The following is a 21,786-nucleotide window of genomic DNA, read 5'->3' on the forward strand; positions in this document are numbered from 1 at the left end:
ATAGAAATGTACAGCAGTTTGCATCATGATCTATAGAGCACAAGCATGAAAGAATTTTAGACACGAAAAACCTGCACTTGTTTCAGCTGTCACACAGTTGGAGCATAACAAAGTTATTTACACGAATTAGATACTGAATTCAGGGGCGCACCGTGCAATTAGATCCCCATATTTGTCAAGACCTTGTCATATTACTATCCCTGGCACCTCCAAAAAAGCAAATATAGGAAGAATAAAAAAACAGCTGAAACAGAAGTAATATGAATAAGATAATAGCTTGAAATTTGTACTTCTGTCATGCAAACTTTAAGTTAAAGCTAATGTCTTAAGCAAAATGAATTACAAATAAGGAAATGAAAGTCGCTACTAATCCTGACTAGCCTTAATATCTTTGAAGCAACTTATGATATCATCATCGAGAACTTCAGAAAAGACATCCCTCTCAACATAAGTGGTCAAGGAATCACACAACTGCTGGCTACCTACACTATTCAGCAGCTTAAACTTTACATGGTTCATACCAGAAATTGTTCTCTCGATGCTTGGAGTTGCCACAGGGAGAATCAACATTAACTTCACAAGCAAATAGACAGCCCAGTACACATCGTGCTTCCTTGTTTCTACAAGCTTCACTGAAAGCTCCCCAATGTCCTTCAAATTCCTGAATCTATTATCACTCCTCATGTCAGTGATAAAGTTTTGAAGTTGATACTCAAGGCCCATCAAATCAACAGAGGAAAATTCACTGGGGTAAAACTTGGCGAGTTTGATCAATTTTTGCTTGTCAAAAGAAGCAAAGCAATCAGCTGGGTTCAAGCAAGCCATACAAGAAAGCAATTCCATACTTGTCTCATCGAACAAATTGTTAAGCTCTTGAATGCTTTTGTCAATAACAAAAAAATAAATATTTCCTCGAAAATAATCAAGATTTGTGTCCGGTTCCGGTTTGACAAAACGCTTTAATCTTCCAGATGGATCATAATCAGCAGTCATATCAGGAACTTCAATGTCATTTTTTAAACAAAATGAGGAGACTTCATTCAAGAGTTTTTCCCATCCAATATCTGATCTCATCTTTTGAAATTGCTCCTTAACCACAGAAACAAGGATAATGATATTGGCAATACCACGATCCCTACTTTGCAAAGCACGATGTAGCACATCCGTGTACCCTAATATGTTCATCATCAAGTGCGCCACAAAAACAAATTCAAATGATAAAAATGAGTTCAAAAGCCTTTCAGCTTTCACTCGGTATTCTACTTTTGAGACCTCAGCAATCAGGTCAAGGACATCCAGGATTGTAGGAAACATGGTAACAACATGCAATAGGGTTTTAAAGTGATCATATTCCCAGCTGTCATAAGGTCTCTGTAAGCCAAACTCTTGAATCACATCTTTTCTATTCTCAAGCTCACAAGATCTCAGCGCCTCTAGAACTTTTTGAGCCTGAGCTTCTTGAAGCATTTCTACTCATGTACAAGATTCTCTAATCAGGGTCATCAAATCAGCAAGTCTCATGAATACTGCAAATCGGCACAGTTTCCAGCAGCATTTACAAGTGTCAAATGAATATGGTGAGAAAAACAATGAAAATGGTATGCAGATTGAGAATCTTTCATTATCAAAGTCTTAAGGCCATTAATATCACTATTCAAGTTACCAGCCAAATTATTAGCCCCGTTGTAGCTCTGCCCACGAATCTTACATGGACTCAGTGAATGCTCCTTGAGCAAAGAATCAATGGCAGCCTTACATGACTCAGGAGCAAAACCATCAACCCACACAACTCCAAGAAACCGTTCTATTACCATACCCTTTTTATCAACATAGTGCAAATAGAGAGACAAATGATACTCATGGAATTTATCATGAGACCCATCTGCTAATATTCCAAAGTAGTCATCACCGAGGTCTTGAACAATAAGCTTAGTTGTTGCTTTGGCACAAGCAGTGATGAGATTTTTCTGAACTTCATGGTTTGTAATCTGATAATGTTCCAAAGCATTTTCTGAAACAGCCTTTTGATAATCTTCATTGAACGAACCTAACAACTTGATAAGTTCAATAAAATTCCCTACGTTATTAAAATCCCACTCCAAGCGCTCCTCCTGACCACAACAATCCAACCCTTGGCGCAGAAGAAACCTCAAACTTTTAAGAGACATGGCCAAGCAAGCATCATACTCAGTTTTAACATGTTGATCCCTTTCAACAACAAGCTGATCCCTTTCAACAAGTTGGCCATTCTCGGCTAATGGTAATTTATCAGCATTCGAATTGCCTGATTCCATTCCGGTTCCTTGACTATTTTGCGAAGAAGAAGACGAATCTTCATCTCCATCTCCATCTCTGTCACTGTCTTGGGTTGCATTTGGTAAAGCAGGAGTCATTTCCATGGCTTTAAATTTCTTCTGAAACATAGACACTAAGGTAATTTCTGGCTTTGTTTTTCTTGATTCTGGAGTGTCATCCATCACATCCTAATAAAAAATTAAATTAAATTTAACATAAATTCAATAAGAACTACTGTCACAAACCCTGTCATTCTCCAACATAGTGATTAATGCCAACCAATTCCATAATTCCTTCACAAACCCTCTACTAACCACAATTTTCAACTAATTGGACTAAATTACATACTTTATCCTATTTTATTTCAATTGCAACATATTTGAAGTTTCGGGTTTGCCAATGCACAACTTTGATTATTAATATCTTTAATTTTTTAGGTTAAAGTTAAAAACTTTGACATTTTGAAAATATAAACGTATATATAAACACATCCGGCAAGATCCCATGCAACCATATACGAAGTATTTCACACCCAAAAATCACAAATGAATAAATGATGAAGTAATTTAAAATTAGTGAATAAGTCCAAAGGGCACAAAGAAAAAAAAAAAAAAAAACAACAACAATGGAGAAAGTCTAAATTATGCAATCTTTATTCAAAAAATGTAAAAAATATCAAAGTAATTTACTTTAGAAAATAACATCAGTAATTAACAAGATATAAAGCATAAAACTTTAATTAGAAAATATAACAAACCAAAGTTGAGCAGGGTATTAGGGTTTAAAGATTATGATTCATCCACATTTTACTAGTTTAATTATATAAAAATTGCAGATAATGCCAGTGCAATAGAAAACAAAGGAAAATGACAGAATACGAAAGAATTGAAAATTAATGGAAATTGTGGGAATCACCTGACCTAATGGCTCGGGCGGCAGAAATGAAAGGGCAGGAGCTGCGAGCAAATGTGACTGTGAGTCTGTGAGTGTAGTTTAAATTTTTGTATGAAGCTTTGGAACTCTTATGTAGGGGCAGGACTCTCGGTAATGAAACTTTATTTTGTACTCCGTGTAATGTATTAATGTACAATGTTAATTTTGAGGGGTCAAAAGTTGATCGGACCGACTCGAACAAAATGCAAGTTACTCGTATATTTTAACATGTATGGACACAATAATTTAGTATTTCCTCTGTTTTTAAATACTTGCTCCATTTTTATTTTTTCACTATTCATTTATCCTATTTTGACTACACAAACTTTCAAAAAAACCCGGTGTACATAAAACTAGTGAATGGCGGTAAGTCGGTAACAAATCGGAAAGTAATTTGTTACCAAATTCTTTCACGTGCTTGGTACTTCTAGTTGGCAAATGTTAAGACAAACATTTTTTCTCTCTCTTCCTCATACTCTACTGAGCCCTTTCCCTAAATAATGTTGGGAAAACACACAATTCCCAAATTACCGCTAATTTTTTTTTAATTCCCACCGTACCGTCCACGTAAGCTAATGAGAACAAACTGGTTTTTTTTTTCTCGGTCCAGCAACAAACCGCTACTTGAAGTAGCGGTGTTGTGAGGAAAACCGCCACTTCAAGTAGCGGTTTTAATTTCATAAACCGCTACTTAAAGTGGCGGTTTTCCTTACAACACCGCTACTTCAAGTAGCGGTTTACATATTGAACACCGCTACTTGAAGTAGCGGTTTATATAATAGACACCGCAACTTCAAGTAGCGGTTTTTGCTGTAATTTTTTTAAAAAAAAAAAATATTAGTAAATCAGCCAAAAAAAAAACCTGCAAGTGTACCTGTAAAACCTTAAAACCTACTATTTTCAGCCTGCAAAGTCCATATACCATATCTTCTACACAACCACCACAAATAACAACTTACTTAAACATTCTAATCCATGGAAGTCAAAATTGTATTAAGGTAATCTAAGAGCAATGTCAAATACTTATCAAATATTAATTATAAACAAAGTCTAAAATACTAATCATTTGCAAAATAGCATATGTCAATGGTACCAAAATATACACCTAGCTCGTACGTTGCTTCTTCCCATGAAGTGATGATGAAGGTGATGTAGTTGTCTCGTCCTCTGGAATATCATGTAGGCCAACTCCAACTCCAAGCTGAGACCTACTATTTCCACGCCATCGAACTCTTTGATACTGGTGTTGCACTAGTGGAGGAGATGTGACGATGGTATGTTGAGGAGAAACAAGTAGAGTTTGAGGAGGAGGAGAGGGTGGGGGAGGTGGAAAGAGTGGAGCAGAAGTGACAACTGGATGTCAAACTGTAGGAGAGGGAGAAGGACCGTGTAAGGGAGAGGGGGAAGGAGCATGCAAGGGAGAGCGAATGGGAGTCGGTGGACGAAAGGCACGTGATGAATGACCACCACGATGGGATGGTGGTCTAATCGGCCGAGTGTGCACAATAGAAGCAGAAGAAGATAGCGAGGTGGACACTCGAGGCTGCTCAATAAGGTGTGAATGCCCCCACCCTAGACAAGGTCTGCCCACAAAATGATGTAAGACTTTGTATCATTTGAATGGCAAATGGTAGAGCCTTGTCTGGTGGCAAATCAGAGATGGTCTAAGTAGCTCCCGATAGCTTCGCGTGCAAATCAGCAACTGCATGTGCCTGCATTGAAGTTAGTTTTAATGTTAGTACAATGAATTCAAAAAGAAATAACTACTTTGTAATTGAAATGAAATGAAGTTCATACAAGTACTAGGTCAGAGCTAGATGGCTGGTAATGACTTGGGGGGCGTGGCTGCGAAGGTGGAGTAATGATCGACCTCGTGATGCGACGGTACCAAGCCATGTACTCTGTCATGACTAGTGAAGAAGTCCCAGTGAACGTGTTACCCTGGACTACTAATGCCTCTCGTCGACCCCAGTCATGTACATGGTCCGAATGTTGAATCTCCCAGTTACGCTGTCCCCTTCGATCCTTCTTGTGTAGAGCAACGTCCGTGTCTACTGCCTTTGGGATCGGCTGCTCTAACCCGAACTAACGCATGACTCGATCTGGGAGGTGGAACTCAACGACGTCAAAGCAAATAAGAGGGGCGCGTGTACGCCAAATGTGAATGTCAGAGCGACAAAGAGCGACAAACCTCTGGAAGTCGCTCCATAACCACCTCGGTATATGGCTGCCAAATCATCTAATTCCCAAAATAGGTATGTTATTTGTATAAGTTAATATAACTACTACAATGAACAAATGCCAATGCATAACAAAACAACGATTATACCTGGTCCTCTTGTTGATGGTCAAACGCATCTCGATAGTATGAGAGTCCAGAAGCAGTATGCGCACACGAAAGATGTACACGTAGCCAACTGTAAAAATAGTTAAAAATAATTCTTAGTTCTCATCAGGGACAACAATGTAAGAACTATAACTGTAAGCAATACACTACCTGCACGCCAAGGAGTCAACACAAGATGGAAAGTATGTGTCTCTTGCCTCCACCTCTCAACCAACGCAGTGAGAAGAGAACGGTCAAGCAAAAACCCTCCACCTGCTACTCTATGCACACCGTAAAACCCAATGCGCTTCACATAGTCTAGTACTCCACCCTCTACCCTCAACTCACGTCCCAAACTGACCACATGCTCCCTAACTGACAAAACTCTATCAGCCACACCACTCCAAACATCATGACTCCTATGGGAAGTTTGCAACCGTAGAACAGATGAATCAATTGGGCCTGGTCGAATCACCGGATCCATGGGACCTGCATGATAAGAGGAAATTTAATTAATTTCAAGCATGTATAAGGAAAAAAAATAATAATAATAAATAAGATTTCAATTTTTTAGAACACAATTTAAGCATTTTAGCAATATCTAATGGTCATTACCCAGATGATCCAACACCACCACTAATTATAGGACACGTCTTCTTGTTATGCCCAGGTCATCGACAAATACTGCATGCCTTCTTGACACGATATGGACGCTCATCCATTTCATTTCTGATTCTAGTAGATCGTCGGCCTGTGCCTCTTTTCAGATCTGGGTTGGCTACAACATTAGGCCCATTGTAAGTGGACCAATGGCAAGGATCGAGAACTGGTGTGAAACACTTCGAGTAAGAATGTCCGTATTCGGCGGTCCTAAAAAAAGAATCCACAAAATCTGAGTGTGATAGGCTTCAATGCCGACAAACTGCTAGGACATGAGAGCATGGTAACTTGTATATTTTCAACTTCTCACAAGTACATGTCTTTCTCATCAAATTCACAGTGTGGGAGTTACCACCTTTACCAGCTTTTCTCCTTCCACGACCTGTCCTAACTTGATACAACCCTATGGCATCATAGTCAAAAGCAACAACCTCATGGTGCATGGCTTTCTCCATGTTGGCCTCTATTGTCTTTGTAGCCTTTTCTGATAACTCATGGCCCTCTTCAAGTCTTCTTTTACTCCAACTTCGTGTAGTTGCAAAATAGGAGTTAACTCGAAAAAAGGTTATTTGCACTAAGGCAGTTATTGAGAGACAACGAGCCCCTTTTAAGACTCCATGCATTGAAAACTTCTGACATATTTGTAGTCTCCACACCAAACCTTAAACCACCATCATGGTGGATGGACCACTTATAGTATGGAATCTCCATCAAGTACCGACGAGCCTCTACATTCAAGTGACCAATTTTGTTCATGTAGTGATCAAACTTCTTCTTTTGCCTTGCATCAGCTGCTTTTTCAAAAAGGTTCTTTATGACGACTCTTTTAAATTTTGAATTCACATTAGAAGCCAAGTGACGTGTGCAATACTTGTGATAGGCATTGGGCTGATCCCAACCACTTCCAACCTCATCCATTGCTGCTAAAATGCCAGCATGTCTATCAGATATCACACGTAGACCTTTTCTATCTGTTACCCGAGCTCTAATACAAGCCATGAACCAAGATCAACTATCATTGTTTTCTCCTTCAACAACCGCAAACGCAAGGGGGAATAATTGAAAATTAGCATCGGTTCCCATAGCAATAAGTAGAGTCCCTTTGTATTTTCCATATAAATGAGTTCCATCAATAGTGATAAGGGGCCTACAATGACGGAATCCATCAATACATGGCTTGAATGCCCAAAAAACTCGTTGGAAAACATAAGTTCCAGGTACTGTACTCTGTAACAACCTCCACTCAACAACAGTTCCAACATTTGATTCCTTCAACGCTTGCATGTACTTAGGCAACTCTTGAAATGAACCCTCCCAATCCCCATAAATGAGTTTTATTGCCTTTTGTTTCGCTAACCATGCTCTCTTGTAGGTTATTGAGAACTCAAACTTCTCTTTCACAAGTTGCACTATTGTCTTGATTTTCAATGAAGGGTCAACACGAAGGACATCTAAAAGAGCATTGCAAACAAACTCAGAAGTTAGTAGCTTATGATCCACGGAGTCGATGTCACTAACACAATTACTTGCATGAGGGTCGTTGTACCGAACAATTTTAAAAGTAGATAGTGTTGGATCTTTCACTCCTCTAAGCCTCCACGAACAACTACATTGATCTTTCCTCTTGCACTCAACAACATATTTCTCTGGCTCTGACTCCACAACTCGAATGGTTTGATTTCTAACTATGGAGTAAGACTTCACAGCATCTTTCAGTTGTTGCAATGAATCAAACTGTTGTCCAACCTCAAATTCCCCACCCGTGTTATATGTCTCATTTCCTAACCAAGTCATCCATGAGTTATTTAAACGTGGATCACCTTGCGGCACTTCATTGAAGTCTGTAGTAGGAGCGCTATCTTTAATTGCCTTATCACGAGCTTCAATTACATCTTCATCATCATCTTCATCAGTATCATTCATCTCGACATCCCCAAAAACATCAACATTGTTTGGGTCAAGAGAATCGAGAATGGCTTGTGGTTGTGTGCTTGTTGAGGTTCCAACATTAGGCAATGAGGTCGGAGACCTAATCTCTGAAAGATGTTCATTGACATATTCGGGATCAACAAGCATTCTTGTGAATGAGCCTATCCCCACACTTTGATTAGTAAGGGAAATTGGTTGCTCCATACTACAAAAATAATCCGTTTCCAGAAAGGAACCAGTTACAGTTTGCACAACTGGCTCCTTTGGAACCTGTTCAATGTACAATTGCATTGCGATAGAAGAAGTCTGAGTCACAGCAATTCACATAGCCCTAAGAGCATTGTCGTCATTCAATGGAATTGCGACATATGCCCCATTCATAGGATACCGCATAACCACCTTCAACTCCACAAATCTAGGATCAATACTCAATTCTTCATATAGCTTGTTGAGAACGTGTGAATATGTCATCCCATGATTTACAAAAACAAATTTTTGATTTCCACCCCTATACGTTAAATCACCATCTTTGTGATTAATTTCCCCACCCCAATAACAATATAGATGGTAGTTTGGTACCTCCATGTTTCATTCTAAAAACACCATGATTAATTTAAGAAATTAGTTTTGCAAAATTTTAATAAGACGGGCACGAATATAAATTTATTTAGAAACCCCCTTGCACACATGTAATGGTGGTTAATCATCAGCAAACTTAATAACAAGACTAATAATTAAACTAGTTAAATTATAATAATCCTAAATTAACACTATGCATTCATTGGCATTCCATATTTTATACTATATGAAGCATGCAAACACCTCTATATAATTAAAACAAATAAGCTGTTAATGGGTCCTAGTAAAAAAATATGATACAATCAAAGCCAATGGTCCCAGCAAAATGATAAGATACTAAGAAAGAGACAACTAACAATTTAATATTTCATGTATGCATATGGTCCCATGTAATTGCTTAATGTTGATGGTAAAGAGACAACTAACAACTGTTTTTCATTTTTTTTTTATGAAACCAAGAGATTGAACTCTACAAGTCTACAGCAAGCATACTACAATAATATTCAATTAGTCCTAACATCAACACTAAAACTACACACTTAATTTGAATTAATTTAGCATAGAATTAATTTAATTTTTTTTTAATGAAGATGCTTACGGGATCAACAAAGAAAAAGCAACAAACTATAAATACAGCAAACAAAAAGCAACGAAAGCTAAATACAAACAAGAACAAACTAAGAAAGCTATTAATTCATAAAAAGTAAATCAATTAATTTGATAATTGAATTAAAAAAATAATTAGGGCACAAACAACGAGCAACTTACCAGTAATTCAGCAAACCCAACAACAATTCCACTAATTCTCTGCCATAGTGTCCGCAAACAACCGTGAGCAAGTCGGTGACGGCGGCGATTACAACTTCCGGCGCGAGGATTGATGATGGTGAGGAGTGTCGACTTTTTTTTTTTTTTTTTTTTTTTTGGAGATGATTCAGTTGATTTATTTTACAAGGGAAAAGAGACGTGATTTTGTTAAAAAAATACTTAGTAAATACAAACCGCTACTTGAAGTAGCGGTTTCTCTAAATAAACCGCTATTTCAAGTAGCGGTTTTTAATCGTATACCGCTACTTTAAGTAACGGTTTTTTAATAAACCGGTTTTTAAAAAAATTCCAACTGAACCGCTGACGTGGACGGTACAGTGGGAATTAAAAAAAGATTAGCGGTAATTTGGGAATTGTGTGTTTTCCCAACATTATTTAGGGAAAGGGCTCTACTCTACTTTCTCTTTCTTTCTCTTCCATTTTCATCTTGTTTTCCCTTAATTTTTGAGATTTAATTTGATTTTCAACTCAGATTCCTTCTCTTCTATACAATTATAGATGTTTTCTACTGAATTTTTTGAGCAAGGAGTGGAGAGAGAAGATTTGAAGTCAGAAGAAGGTGAAGTGAGCTCTAATTCGAAGAAAGAATCATCGTCATCGTCGCTTTGCTCAGTGAGATGGTTGAAAATGGTGGAATCGGCGATGGTTTCAGCGCTATCGGCGTTGTTAGCGGAGAGAGAATTTGAAGGTTTGTTAATGGTGGAAATGTTTAGTTTTGAGGAGAGATAAAGATACGGGATGAAAGTAGTAGAGCCATTGGGTTAACTTTTGCATTTTGTGTTTTTTTTTTTTTATTATTTTGATACTGTTTTTGTGGGAAAAAAAAGGTCACTTTTGTGAAAAATAGGGTCACTTTTGTTAAAAAAAAATAAAAAAAAAATAAAAAAAAAAAAAAAAAAAAAGTCACTTTTGTAAAAATATGGGTCACTTTTGTAATAAAAAGGGTCACTTTTGTAAAGAAAAAGGGTCACTTTTCACAAAAATGTTCGATGTACAATAAAATTATTGTAAACCGGGGGCATGCAAAAGGAGTTGCTTTGACTAATGTTTGTAATTTATACATAAGAAAAAAAATATAGTCGTGTAGGTACTCGTTGGAATCATCTCAATGAATAGATTATTAATTTTCAATTGTTAGAAGTTATACCTATTGATAATTAAAGATATTAATGATCAAAGAATAGCATCGGCATGCATGTCCAAAAGAAATGGAGCAAATATTTAAAACGGAGGGAGTATGACTTTGATTTAAAATAAAATTGACCCAACTCGATCAACCTCACAGAATGGTCTGAATCCTACCCAGCTACTCAAATTGATACCTTATATACCGAGTACTAACTAGTTTGTTCGAGTGTCAAACGTGATGAGGAGAGGGGAAGCCGATTGGTATTTCGAGTATAATATAATGGTTACACTTAAAATTTTGACATTCCTTCCTACCTTTCCTACCTTTTAAAAAGTTTGAAATAACTTTTATGAATAATGTTTGAATACTTATAGCTTCTAAAATGTTTATTTACTTACTTGTCCTCATTAAATATTAATTGCCTTTTTACAACTCTTAAGAATCGTATGGATATTTATACCCTTAAAAATATTCTGTATGTGTTTACATATTTTTCCTCATTAATGTTTCTTGTTAGGAAATAAGGGTGTAATTGTGTTTGATTAATGCGGAACAAATCAATGAAAAATAAGAACGAGAAAAGCAATAAAGAAGATAAACAAAGAACACAAGGATTTACATGGTTCGGTCAAATAAAATAGACCTACATCCACGGGTGGGGGATTTATAATGGAGAAATAAATAAGAGAATAAAAATACAAGGAGTCCTAAATCTAATGGCTCAAAAAAAGGTATAATATAATTGATTGACTAAAATGTCCTTTTATAATACAAGGAAACCCTAATAAAACCCTAAGATTTTTCCTCAAATAGCCGCCATAGAAAAGATATTATTTTAGGAAATATTCCATCAATTATCCTAGAATAATTAACTACCGAGTTATAGTTCGACAGCTAGCTCATACCTGCCTCAAGTCCTCATAGGGCCGAGCTATAACTCACTCGCATAGAGCTATAGCTCGCAGCCTCGTTGCAAATTTCCAGCTTCGTCGGGTTTTCGTAAAACAGTCATAACTTTCTCGTTTCTTATCGGAATTAGGCATATGACCTATCGTTGGAAAGCTCTTGAACCAAGCTATCACCTCCAACTTGAATCACCTCAAAATCCCTTGTAGTTTGAGAAATATCAGCGTTCAAAGTCAACCCTACTAGATTTCGAGTCACAATTTAACATTTCTAACATAAGGTCAAATAATTGAAAAAGTTTTCTAAACAAGACTGATTTAAGAATGGCACGCGTGTTAGACACTCCAATTATTTTTAAAGTTTCCTTTAATAACCATCTGTAATACATTAAAAAATATAGTTATCGTGTGGAGCCTTTTACATTTTTCTCACAAATTATCAACCAAATATCACATTCAACCCCTAACATTGACCACCACAACAAGTTTTAGCCGGTTTCCAGTAAATTGTCCTATTAATGGAAGATGGGGATAAAAGGTCATAATATTCGAAAATAAATCAAAGGTTAACTTATTTATGGAAGATGTTTGAAAGGTCATAATATTCGAAAATAAATCAAAGGTGAACTTATTTATTTTAAAGAAGATAACAATGACAATTTTGCTAACAAGTGAGGAAAAGGATGCAAGTAGAGTAGAACAAACTATGCGTACTCCGTAAATTGTTATTTGTTTTTATGTACTGATGTATAACACACTATACTCATGAATTTGGACAACTTGATAGATATAAATAAATAAAGAGGTAAATAAAAAAAAAGTGCATGCAACTTGAATTCCATACCAAAAGTAAAGAAAATGGTGCTTCGTTTACTATCTTTTTTCATCTTGATCGTCACTTTGGTCGCTTACATCCCCACCTCAATCTCTCTTCCATTCATAGTCATCCATGGTACTATAACAGTTGTTTAAATTGTGCATCAACTTGAAAGTCAAAATCGAGAAATAAAAAAAAAAAATGGAGGGACTGATGTAGTGTTACTTAACTTTATCATCTGGTTTTATATCCTTTACAATTTGTTTGTTATCTTAATAATTGGTTAGTTTAACTGCAGCAATCCTAGAAGAATTTTTACTGACATTTTGGATTCTTAAATGCCTGTTTCATATAGTTATTGAGTGTTTCATAATGTTTTTTTAAGTATGATGTAGGCATTGGACAAAAGTGTACTAATCAAAAAATTGCTGAGTTCACTAAGCAGTTAAGTGAATGGTCAGCTGCTCAAGGATACTGCATGTATGCCTGTTCGCTTTCCATCTTCATTTCATATGTATACACTTTTTCATCATACATAGCTTTGCTATTAAAGCACATTCAATCATGTTTGTATTGTTTTCTTTCATGCTTTTGTAAAAAAAAATACCCATCAAGTTATCCGGGATCCCTTAGACTTCTGGATTATAATCACAAGCTCCCAACTCATTGCGTACATCAGTACATATATCAAGATGCTAGTATTTGGTTTTCCCTCTTTGGTAAAGCAAGCAAGATGTGTAACCAAAAAGGGTTGCTCTGGAGTGGAAATCAGTGTCTCGAAAGATGATAAACTGATACCCTCCGGTTATGCACTTAACTTCTGTCAATAGCTTACTAGCCTCAGTAACTTCATACATGTGGTTTGTGATTATTCTCTTCTTTGTCATGCTCTTCAGAGAAGGCAATGGAGGATTAAGGTCTTGGCTTTTACCCTTACAGGATCAGGTGACAGTTGCTTGCAGCAAGGTGATCGACACAGCTTCAGAGTTACAATCAGTCATTCTGTCTGCTTAATTAGGGAATCAACATTTTTTGATAAAGTGTTTGATAACTGCATGTTTGCTGTTGAAACAACAGGTGAAGCAGATGAAAGAGCTTAATAAGGGTTTTCACATTGTCGGTCTTTCTCAGGTCATTACTCACCTTTGATGCTCATCCTTTTCTCATTTGTACAAGGAACTGTTACCTTTGCATAAAGTTTCTAATGTCCCCAATCAGCTGTTCTTTACTAAGCTGCTGCATTGCAAACTTGCAGGGTAACTTAATTGCAAGAGGCATAATAGAATTTTGTGACGGAATTCCACCTGTAAGAAGAATTTCATTCCCTACTAATAGAACTTGTTGAAGGAATTATATTCTTAGCATACAACCGCCTCTCTTGGGTGATGATCATGTAATGCTGGTGTTTTGATGGAATCAAACAGGTAAGGAACTTCATTTCATTAGCAGGACCGCATGCAGGAATTGCTTCAGCTCCTTCATATCCTGTAAGCATCTTGCTTTTTTCAATTAGTTCTTACAGGTAAAAATCATTTTCACAAAGCATTCGAGGATTTTCTGATTGACGTTGCAATCCAGTTTTTATCCTTCTTTCTTTTGTGAGCAACTTTGGAACAGAAAAGGTCAATAATGTACATGCTTCAGGGTTTTAGCAAAATGCAGTTCAAACAGATGATGACATGCTTGGTTCGATTCATCAGCAGTTTAGAGTCATGAACTCTGCAGCAGCAAAACTGATCAAATTTGGCATCTACAGAAATTTTATCCAAGCAAGCATCTGTCTTACCTCCTTAAAGATTATTACGATTTCATCCATGGATAACAACTTTATTCGTCGTTTACAGTTAAATGTTATGCCAGTACCTATTCATTCAGCTTCTGACCAAGAAAATGCTTCCTGTCTTTAAGAAAAATAATCCTGTTGTTTCTTTGAAATGCAGAATCATTTGGCTGCCAGTGGTTATTTCAAAATTCCAAATGTAAGAAAATTTTCAACCAACACATGTTGTCTACTTTGATGCCAGAGTATGCAACGCATCTAAAATTCAGTTTTCTTATCCTGCAGAATATTGCAGTATATCTGGATAAATCTAAATTTCTTCCAAAGCTTAACAACGAAATACCAAATGAAAAATTTGACCTACAAGAAAAGATTTACAAGTTTAGAGAACTTGGTTCTTATTAAGGTGAGATTAAGCTAAAATTCTAATGAGCAGTAAACTTAAACGATGTGTTATGATAAAAGGTGACACCCCTTTGTATGATCAAATAGTTTGACCGCGATAAAGCTCTAAATCCTAAGGAAACCTCGTGGTTCGGGTATTATCCTGATGGTTCCTTCTGCTCTGTGTTTCCTCCTCAACAGGTGAATTTGCTTCTGTCAGCCTTACTTTCTTTATTAATGTATTCTCCTTGTCTGATACATACATGTGTTCTTTTTCTGAAATGAACTTTCTGTTTCAACAATTTGTAAGTTTAGGTAACACTAGATTGCTGATTGTGCAATCATTGATTTGCTTGTTGTTTCGGGAATGCAGACAAAGCTTTATGTCGATGATTGGATTGGTTTAAAGGCACTTGACGATGCAGGAAAGGTCAAGTATGTAAGTCTACCAGGAACTCATCTAGTAATGTCACAAGACGATATGAAGAAATACATTGTGCCCTACTTGAAAGATTCGAAGATTGTACAACAAAATTACAGAAGTGGTACCTTATTAGAAACCCAAACAGATGATAATAGGTATTGTTCTAATGAACTGAATGCAGTAATGCTTAAAAGAAAACAAACCCATGACATTTCTTAGAGTCGACTGCTTTGAACTTCTTCAAAAGATGGCATGGCATAATGGTACTGTGGAAAAAAGCTTTAATAGATGTTTCCTGTTTAGAGTTCATCTAATATTCATCCAATCAATAAACCAGCTTGTAAATTTTGGTGACAATTTGCATTAGTATGGTTTTTCATGAACTGTTCTCAGCCTCTTAACATACCATTGCTAGCAATCTAGCATAATAACTCACATCATGTTATTGTACATTGAATCAAGATGAAAGTAACATCTCATACTTCTCTTTGAAGCATAAGTACACGAGAAACCAGCCAAGGGCAACCTAACCAGCCTTCTCAAAGTAACTAGGACAGAAAATGAAATTTAAGGTATCAAACAAATTTAATGCAATTACCAGACGGTTATCTTAATACATACATGAATCTCTACAGTAGCTTAATAAGACAATGAGCCTTGAAGGCGCAGCTACCCTGCCTATGAATTTACTCTAGCTATTGCACCTTTTGCTGGGTGGAAACTAGAGCTGTCAATTCGGGTAAACGGGTTGGGTAAGAGTGGGTCGGGTCAATTCAGATTAATTTCATAACCTATGCGGGTCGGGTTTGGGTTGGGTCATGCTTGAGTCAGGTCACGTCGGGTCATACTTCTTGTCGGGTTTAGGTCGGGTTACATTCGGGTCGGATGAACAATAGGTCGGGTTTAATTCGGGTTTTCACGAGTTAAAACGGGTTAGGGTAATTCTCGGGCTCGAGTCGGGTTCGGTTCAAGTCAATAATTTGCGGGTTAGAATCAGGTCGGGTCATTCTCGGATTTAAGTCGGGTTCGGTTCAAGTTAATAATCTGCAAATTATAATTAGGTCAGGTCATTTTCAACTCTGGTAATTCTCGGGTTCAAGTCGGGTTCGGTTCAAGTCAATAATTTGCGAGTTATAATCAGGTTGGGTCATTTCCAAGTCGGACCATTCTCGGAGTCAAGTCGGGTTATGTTCAAGTCAAAAATTTGCAGGTTATAATCAGGTCGGGTCACTTTCAAGTCAGGTCATATTCGGGTTTAACTAACTATAAATAGATAATTATCATTTTTATCAAGCTAATTATTTCCTTTGAGTACAATATATATGGCAATATACTAGGGCATTATAGCCTATAATTTAGGAAGACAATTATCTCCTTTGACCATACAACAAATATAAACTATATTTAACTCTTAAATTTGAGGATGATGCTCCTTTCTTTTGCTGGCCTGGACTGACTTGAACTCCCAAGACAAAATGCTTTAATCAACAATAATAAGGTGGTCTAAATTGCATTTAAGGTGATTTTAAATCGGGTCAGGAACATTTTGGGTTGAATTTAGGTGGGTCAATAACAAGTCGTGTTAATTTCGAGTCGAGTTAGTAACAGATCGGGTTGAATTTTTGGGTTGGGTAAGTAATAGGTTTGGTAAAGTTCAGGTCGGGTCAATAACAAGTCGGGTTGATTTCGGGTCAAGTTTGTAATAGGTTGGGTTCAATTCGGATCGGGTTAGGAACGGGGACGGGTTGAATTCAGGTCAAGTTAGTATCAAGTCTGGTTAAATTCGGGTTTTGACGAGTTAAAATGGATTCGGTCAATTTCGGTTCAAGTCGGGTTCGGTGCAAGTTAATTAAATTGGTCGTTGTAAACCGGTAAATTGTTCGTTTAAAAGCAAATTGAATGGTTCCACACACCCAATTGGACTTTCGAAGGGTATTAGGGACCATGGTAAATATTTCGGTAATTTTTATTTTCGGGCGAAAAAAGTCCGAAAATTCCAAAAATGAAGAATAATATCCACGCTTTTTAAGAAGTTTTGGAGGTTTCGGGACCCGGTATCGAAAAGTCTTGAAATTTTATGGGATACATCTCGGGGTCATATAATGTTGTTTGGAACAATATATAATCATTATTTGTTGTCATAAATGTTCATGGTAGGCTTGAATTAATGAAATCGGTGCAAGTTGTAAACCGGTAAATTGGTCGTTTAAAGGAAAATTGGATGGTTCCACCACCCAATTGGACTCCCGGAGGATATTAGGGACCATAGTAAATATTTCAGCAATTTTTATTTCCGGGCGAAAAAAAAAAATCTAAAAATTTCAAAATTAAAGGCTAATATCCACACTTTTTGAGAAATTTTAAAGGTTTCGGGGACCGGTGTCGAAAAATCATGAAATTCTATGGGATACATCTCGGGGTCATATAATGTCGTTTGGAACCATATATGATCATTATTTTTTGTTATAAATGTTCGTGGTAGGCTTGAGTTAATGAAATCGGTGCAAGTTGTAAACCGGTAAATTGGTCGTTTAAAGGAAAATTGGATGGTTCCACCCATCCAATTGGACTATCGGAGGATATTAGGGACAATGGTAAACATTTCGACAATTTTTTTTTCGGGCGAAAAAAATTCTAAAAATTTTAAAATTAAGGCTAATATCCACACTTTTTGAGAAATTTTAAAGGTTTCCGGGCCCGATGTCGAAAAGTCTTGAAATTCTATGGGATACATCTCGGGGTCATATAATTTCGTTTGGAACCATATATGATCATTATTTGTTGTTATAAATGTTCGTTGTAGGCTTGATGAAATCTGTGCAAGTTGTAAGCCGGTAAATTGGTCGTTTAAAGGCAAATTGGATGGTTCCACCAACCCAATAGGACTCCCGGACGGTATTAGGGACCATAGTAAAAATTTCGGAAACTATTATTTTCGAGCGAAAAAAAGTCAAAAAATTCCAGAATTAAAGACTAATGTCCATACTTTTTGAGAAATTTTGGGGCCGGGTGTCGAAAAGTCTTGAAATTCTAGGAGATACATCTCGATGTCATTTAATATTTTTTGGAACCATATATGATCATTATTTGTTGTCATAAGTGTTCGTGGTAGGCTTGAGTTAATGAAATTGGCTCAAGTTATAAACCGGTCAATAGGTCGTTTAAAGGCAAATTGGATGATTCCACGCACCCAATTAGACTCTCGAAGGATATTAGGGACCATGGTAAAAATTTCGGCAATTATTATTTTCGGGCGAAATAAAATCTAAAAATTCTAAAATTAAAGGCTAATATCCACGCTTTTTGAGAAATTTTGGAGGTTTCGGGGCCCGGTGTCGAAAAGTCATGAAATTCTAGGGGATACATCTGGAGGACATTTAATGTCGTTTGGAACCATATATGATCATTATTTGCTGTCATAAATGTTCGTGGTAGGCTAGAGTTAATGAAATCGGTGCAAGCTGTAAACCGGTAATTAAATTGGTCGTTTAAAGGTAAATTGGATGGTTCCACCAACCCAATTGGACTCCCGAAGGATATTAGGGACCATGGTAAACATTTCGACAATTTTTATTCCCGGGCGAAAAAAAAGTCAAAAAATTCCAAAATAGAAGACTAATATCCACGCATTTTGAGAAATTTCGGAGGTTTTAAGGCCCGGTGTCAAAAAGTCTTGAAATTTTAGGGGATACATCTCAGGGTCATATATTGTTGTTAGAAACCATATATGATCATTATTTGTTGTCATAATTGTTCGTGGTAGGCTTGAGTTAATGAAAATCGGTGCAATTTGTAAACCGGTAAATTGGTCGTTTAAAGGCAAATTAGTTGGTTCTACCAACCCAATTGGACTCCCGGAGGGTATTAGGAATCATGGTAAACATTTCAGCAATTTTTATTTTCGGGCGAAAAAATGTCAAAAAATTCCAAAATTGAAATCCACGCTTTTTGGGAAATTTAGGATGTTTCGAGGCTCGTTGTCAAAAAGTTTTGAGATCTTAATGGATACATAGTGGGGTCATATAATTCCGTTTGGAACCATAAATGATCATAATATGTTGTCATAAATGTTCGTAGTAAGCTTGTGTGGATTTAATCGATGCAAATTGTAAACCGGTAAATTGGTCGTTTAAAGGCAAATAGGATGGTTTCATCCACCCAATCGGACTCCTTGAGGGTAATAGGGACCATGGTAAACATTTTGGCTATTTTTATTTTCGGACGAAAAAAGTAAAAAAAAAATCCAAAATTGAAGGCTAATATCCACGCTTTTTAAGAAATTTTAGAGGTTTCGGGGCCCGGTGTCGAAAAACCTTTAGATTTTAGGGAATGCATCTCGGGGTAATATAATTCCATTTGGAACCATATATAATCATTATATGTTTGTGGATTTTAGGGAATGCATCTCGGGGTAATATTATGGTTGTCATAAATGTTTGTGGTAGACTTGAGTTAATGGAATCAGCGCAAGTTGCAAACCGGTAAATTGGCCATTTAAAGGCAAATTGGATGTTTCCACCCACCCAATTGGACTCCCGGAGGGTATTAGATATCATGGTAAACATTTCGACAAATTCTATTTCCGGGCAAAAAAAGTCAAAAAATTCAAAAATTAAAGGCTATATCAACGCTTTTTGAGAATTTTTAGAGTTTTCGGGGCCCGGTGTCGAGAAGTCTTGAAATTCTAGGGAATACATCTCAGAGTCATATAATGTCGTTTGAAACCATATATGATCATTATTTGTTGTAATAAATGTTAGTGGTAGGCTTGAATTAATGAAATCGATGTGAGTTGTAAACCGATAAATTGGTCGTTTAAAGGCAAATTGAATGGCTCTACCCACCCACTTTTACTCTCGGAGGGTATTTGGTTCTATGGTAAACATTTCGGAAATTTTTATATCCTGGCGAAAAAAGTCAAAAAAAATCCAAAATTGAAGGCCAATATCCACGCTTTTTGAGAAATTTCGAACATATTGGGGTCCGGTGTCGAAAAACATTGAGATTTTAGGGGATACATCTCGGGGTCATATAATTCCGTTTGGGTCCATAAATGATCATTATATGTTATTATCAATGTTCGTGGTATATTTGAGTTAATGAAATCGGTGCAAGTTATAAACTGGTAAATTGATCATTTAAAGACAAATTGGATGGTTCCACCTTGCCAATTGGACTCTCGGAGGGTATTAGGGACCTAGGTAAACATTTCGGCAATTTTTATTTTCAGTTGAAAAAAGGTAAAAAAAAATTCCAAAATTGAATGCTAATATGCACTCTTTTGAGAAATTTTGGAGGTTTCGGATAGAGCTGTCAATTCGGGTAAATGGGTCGGGTTTGGGTCGGTAAGAGCGGGTCGGGTCAATTCGGATTAATTTCAAAACTTATGCGGGCCGTGTTTGGGTTAGGTCATGCTTGAGTCGGGTCACGTTGGGTCATATTTCTTATCGGGTTTGGGTCGGGTTAATAACAGGTCGGGTTAAATTCGGGTTGGGTGAATAATAGATCGAGTATAATCCGGGTTTTCACCGGTTAAAACGGGTTAGGGTAATTTTTGGGTTCGAGTCGGGTTCGGTTCAAGTCAATAATTTGCAAGTTAGAATCAGGTCGGGTGATTCTTGGGTTTGAGTTGGGTTTGGCTTAAGTCAATAATATGCGGGTTATAATCAGGTCGGGTCATTTTCAAGTTGGGTCAGTCTCGGGTTCAAGTTTGGTTCGATTCAAGTCAATAATTTGCGGGTTATAATCAGATTGGGTCATTTCCAAGTCGGGTCATTCTCGGAGTCATGTCGGGTTATGTTTAAGTCAATAATTTGCAGGTTATAATCAAGTCGGGTCATTTCCAAGTCCGGTCATATTCGGGTTTAACTAATTATAAATAGATAATTATCATTTTTATCAATCTAATTTTTTCCCTTGTCTATAATTTATATGGCAATATATTAGGGAACTATAGTTTATAATTTAGGAAGATAATTATCTCCTTTGACCATACAACAAATATATACTAAATTTAACTCTTAAATTTGAGGATGATGCTCCTTTCTTTTGCTGGCCTGGACCGATTTGGTCTCCCTAGACAAAATGCTTTGATCAACAATAATTAGGTGGTCTAAATTGCATTTAAGGTGATTTGAAATCGGGTCAGGAACAATTTGGGTTGAATTTAGGTCGGGTCAATAACAAGTCGTGTCGATTTCAAGTCGGGTTAGTAACAGATCGGGTTGGATTTTTGGGTCGGGTTAGTAATAGGTCTGGTAAAATTCGGATCGGGTCAATAACAAGTCAGGTTGATTTCGGGTCGGGTTTGTAACAGGTTGGCTTAAATTCAGGTCTGGTTTGGAACGAGTCGGGTTGAATTCAGATCAGGTTAGTAACAAGTCGGGATAAATTTGGGTTTTGACGGGTTAAAACGGGTTTGGGTCTATTTCGGTTCAAGTCGGGTTCAGTTCAGGTCAATAATTTACGGGTTACATTCGGGTCATATCATCTCCAAGTCAGTTCATGTTCGGGTCTTATATACTCGGGTCTAGGGTTGGTTGTTGGTTGGTTCAGGTCGGGTTTGGGTCACCATTTTTTCGGGTTCAATTGAATCGGTTAATAATCGAGTTTGAGTCAGTATTTCAGATCAGGTCAACTTTTTAAAGCTCTAGTGGAAACCACGAGGAACGAGAAGAAAAGCTTTTGAGTTATGGCTATGACATTCTTAAACCTCATGGTTCGGGTAACATGATTCGGGTAACATTCTTAATCCGAATAAACCTCATGGTTCGGGTAACATGATGCTTCAGCTTTAC

At 36.9% G+C, this 21,786-nt stretch overlaps 1 protein-coding gene, 1 long non-coding RNA gene and 1 pseudogene across 3 annotated transcripts; 1 reads left to right on the forward strand and 2 right to left on the reverse strand.

Moving 5' to 3' along the window:
* Positions 1-1,483: 1,483 nt before the first annotated feature.
* On the reverse strand, positions 1,484-3,520 carry LOC110730340 (zinc finger MYM-type protein 1-like). Of its 2 annotated transcripts, none has more exons than XM_021910143.1 (2): positions 3,216-3,520; positions 1,484-2,483 (listed from the first exon to the last, which is right to left on the reverse strand). In XM_021910143.1, the coding sequence occupies exon 2, from the start codon at positions 2,475-2,477 to the stop codon at positions 1,518-1,520; it is 960 nt and encodes a 319-aa protein (XP_021765835.1). In that variant the 5' UTR covers positions 2,478-2,483; positions 3,216-3,520; the 3' UTR covers positions 1,484-1,517. The 2 variants fall into 2 exon arrangements, with proteins under 2 accessions (XP_021765835.1, XP_021765834.1); XM_021910142.1 differs by having other exon boundaries at positions 3,211-3,520.
* A 605-nt stretch (positions 3,521-4,125) lies between these two features.
* LOC110730342 lies at positions 4,126-10,397 on the reverse strand. Its single transcript, XR_002513027.1, has 5 exons — positions 9,491-10,397; positions 5,726-6,043; positions 5,558-5,645; positions 5,026-5,467; positions 4,126-4,940 (listed from the first exon to the last, which is right to left on the reverse strand). It is a non-coding gene; the product is annotated as an uncharacterized LOC110730342 (long non-coding RNA).
* A 1,872-nt stretch (positions 10,398-12,269) lies between these two features.
* On the forward strand, positions 12,270-15,208 carry LOC110730068 (annotated as a pseudogene).
* Positions 15,209-21,786: the final 6,578 nt, after the last annotated feature.

This window comes from Chenopodium quinoa, unplaced genomic scaffold (genome assembly GCF_001683475.1).
Source record: "Chenopodium quinoa cultivar QQ74 unplaced genomic scaffold, ASM168347v1, whole genome shotgun sequence".
Taxonomy (NCBI): Eukaryota; Viridiplantae; Streptophyta; class Magnoliopsida; order Caryophyllales; family Amaranthaceae; genus Chenopodium; species Chenopodium quinoa.

What these genes read in the sequence shown, in the direction of transcription:
- LOC110730340 (XM_021910143.1), bottom strand. Translation starts at nt 2,477, where the DNA reads ATGGATGACACTCCAGAATCAAGAAAAACAAAGCCAGAAATTACCTTA.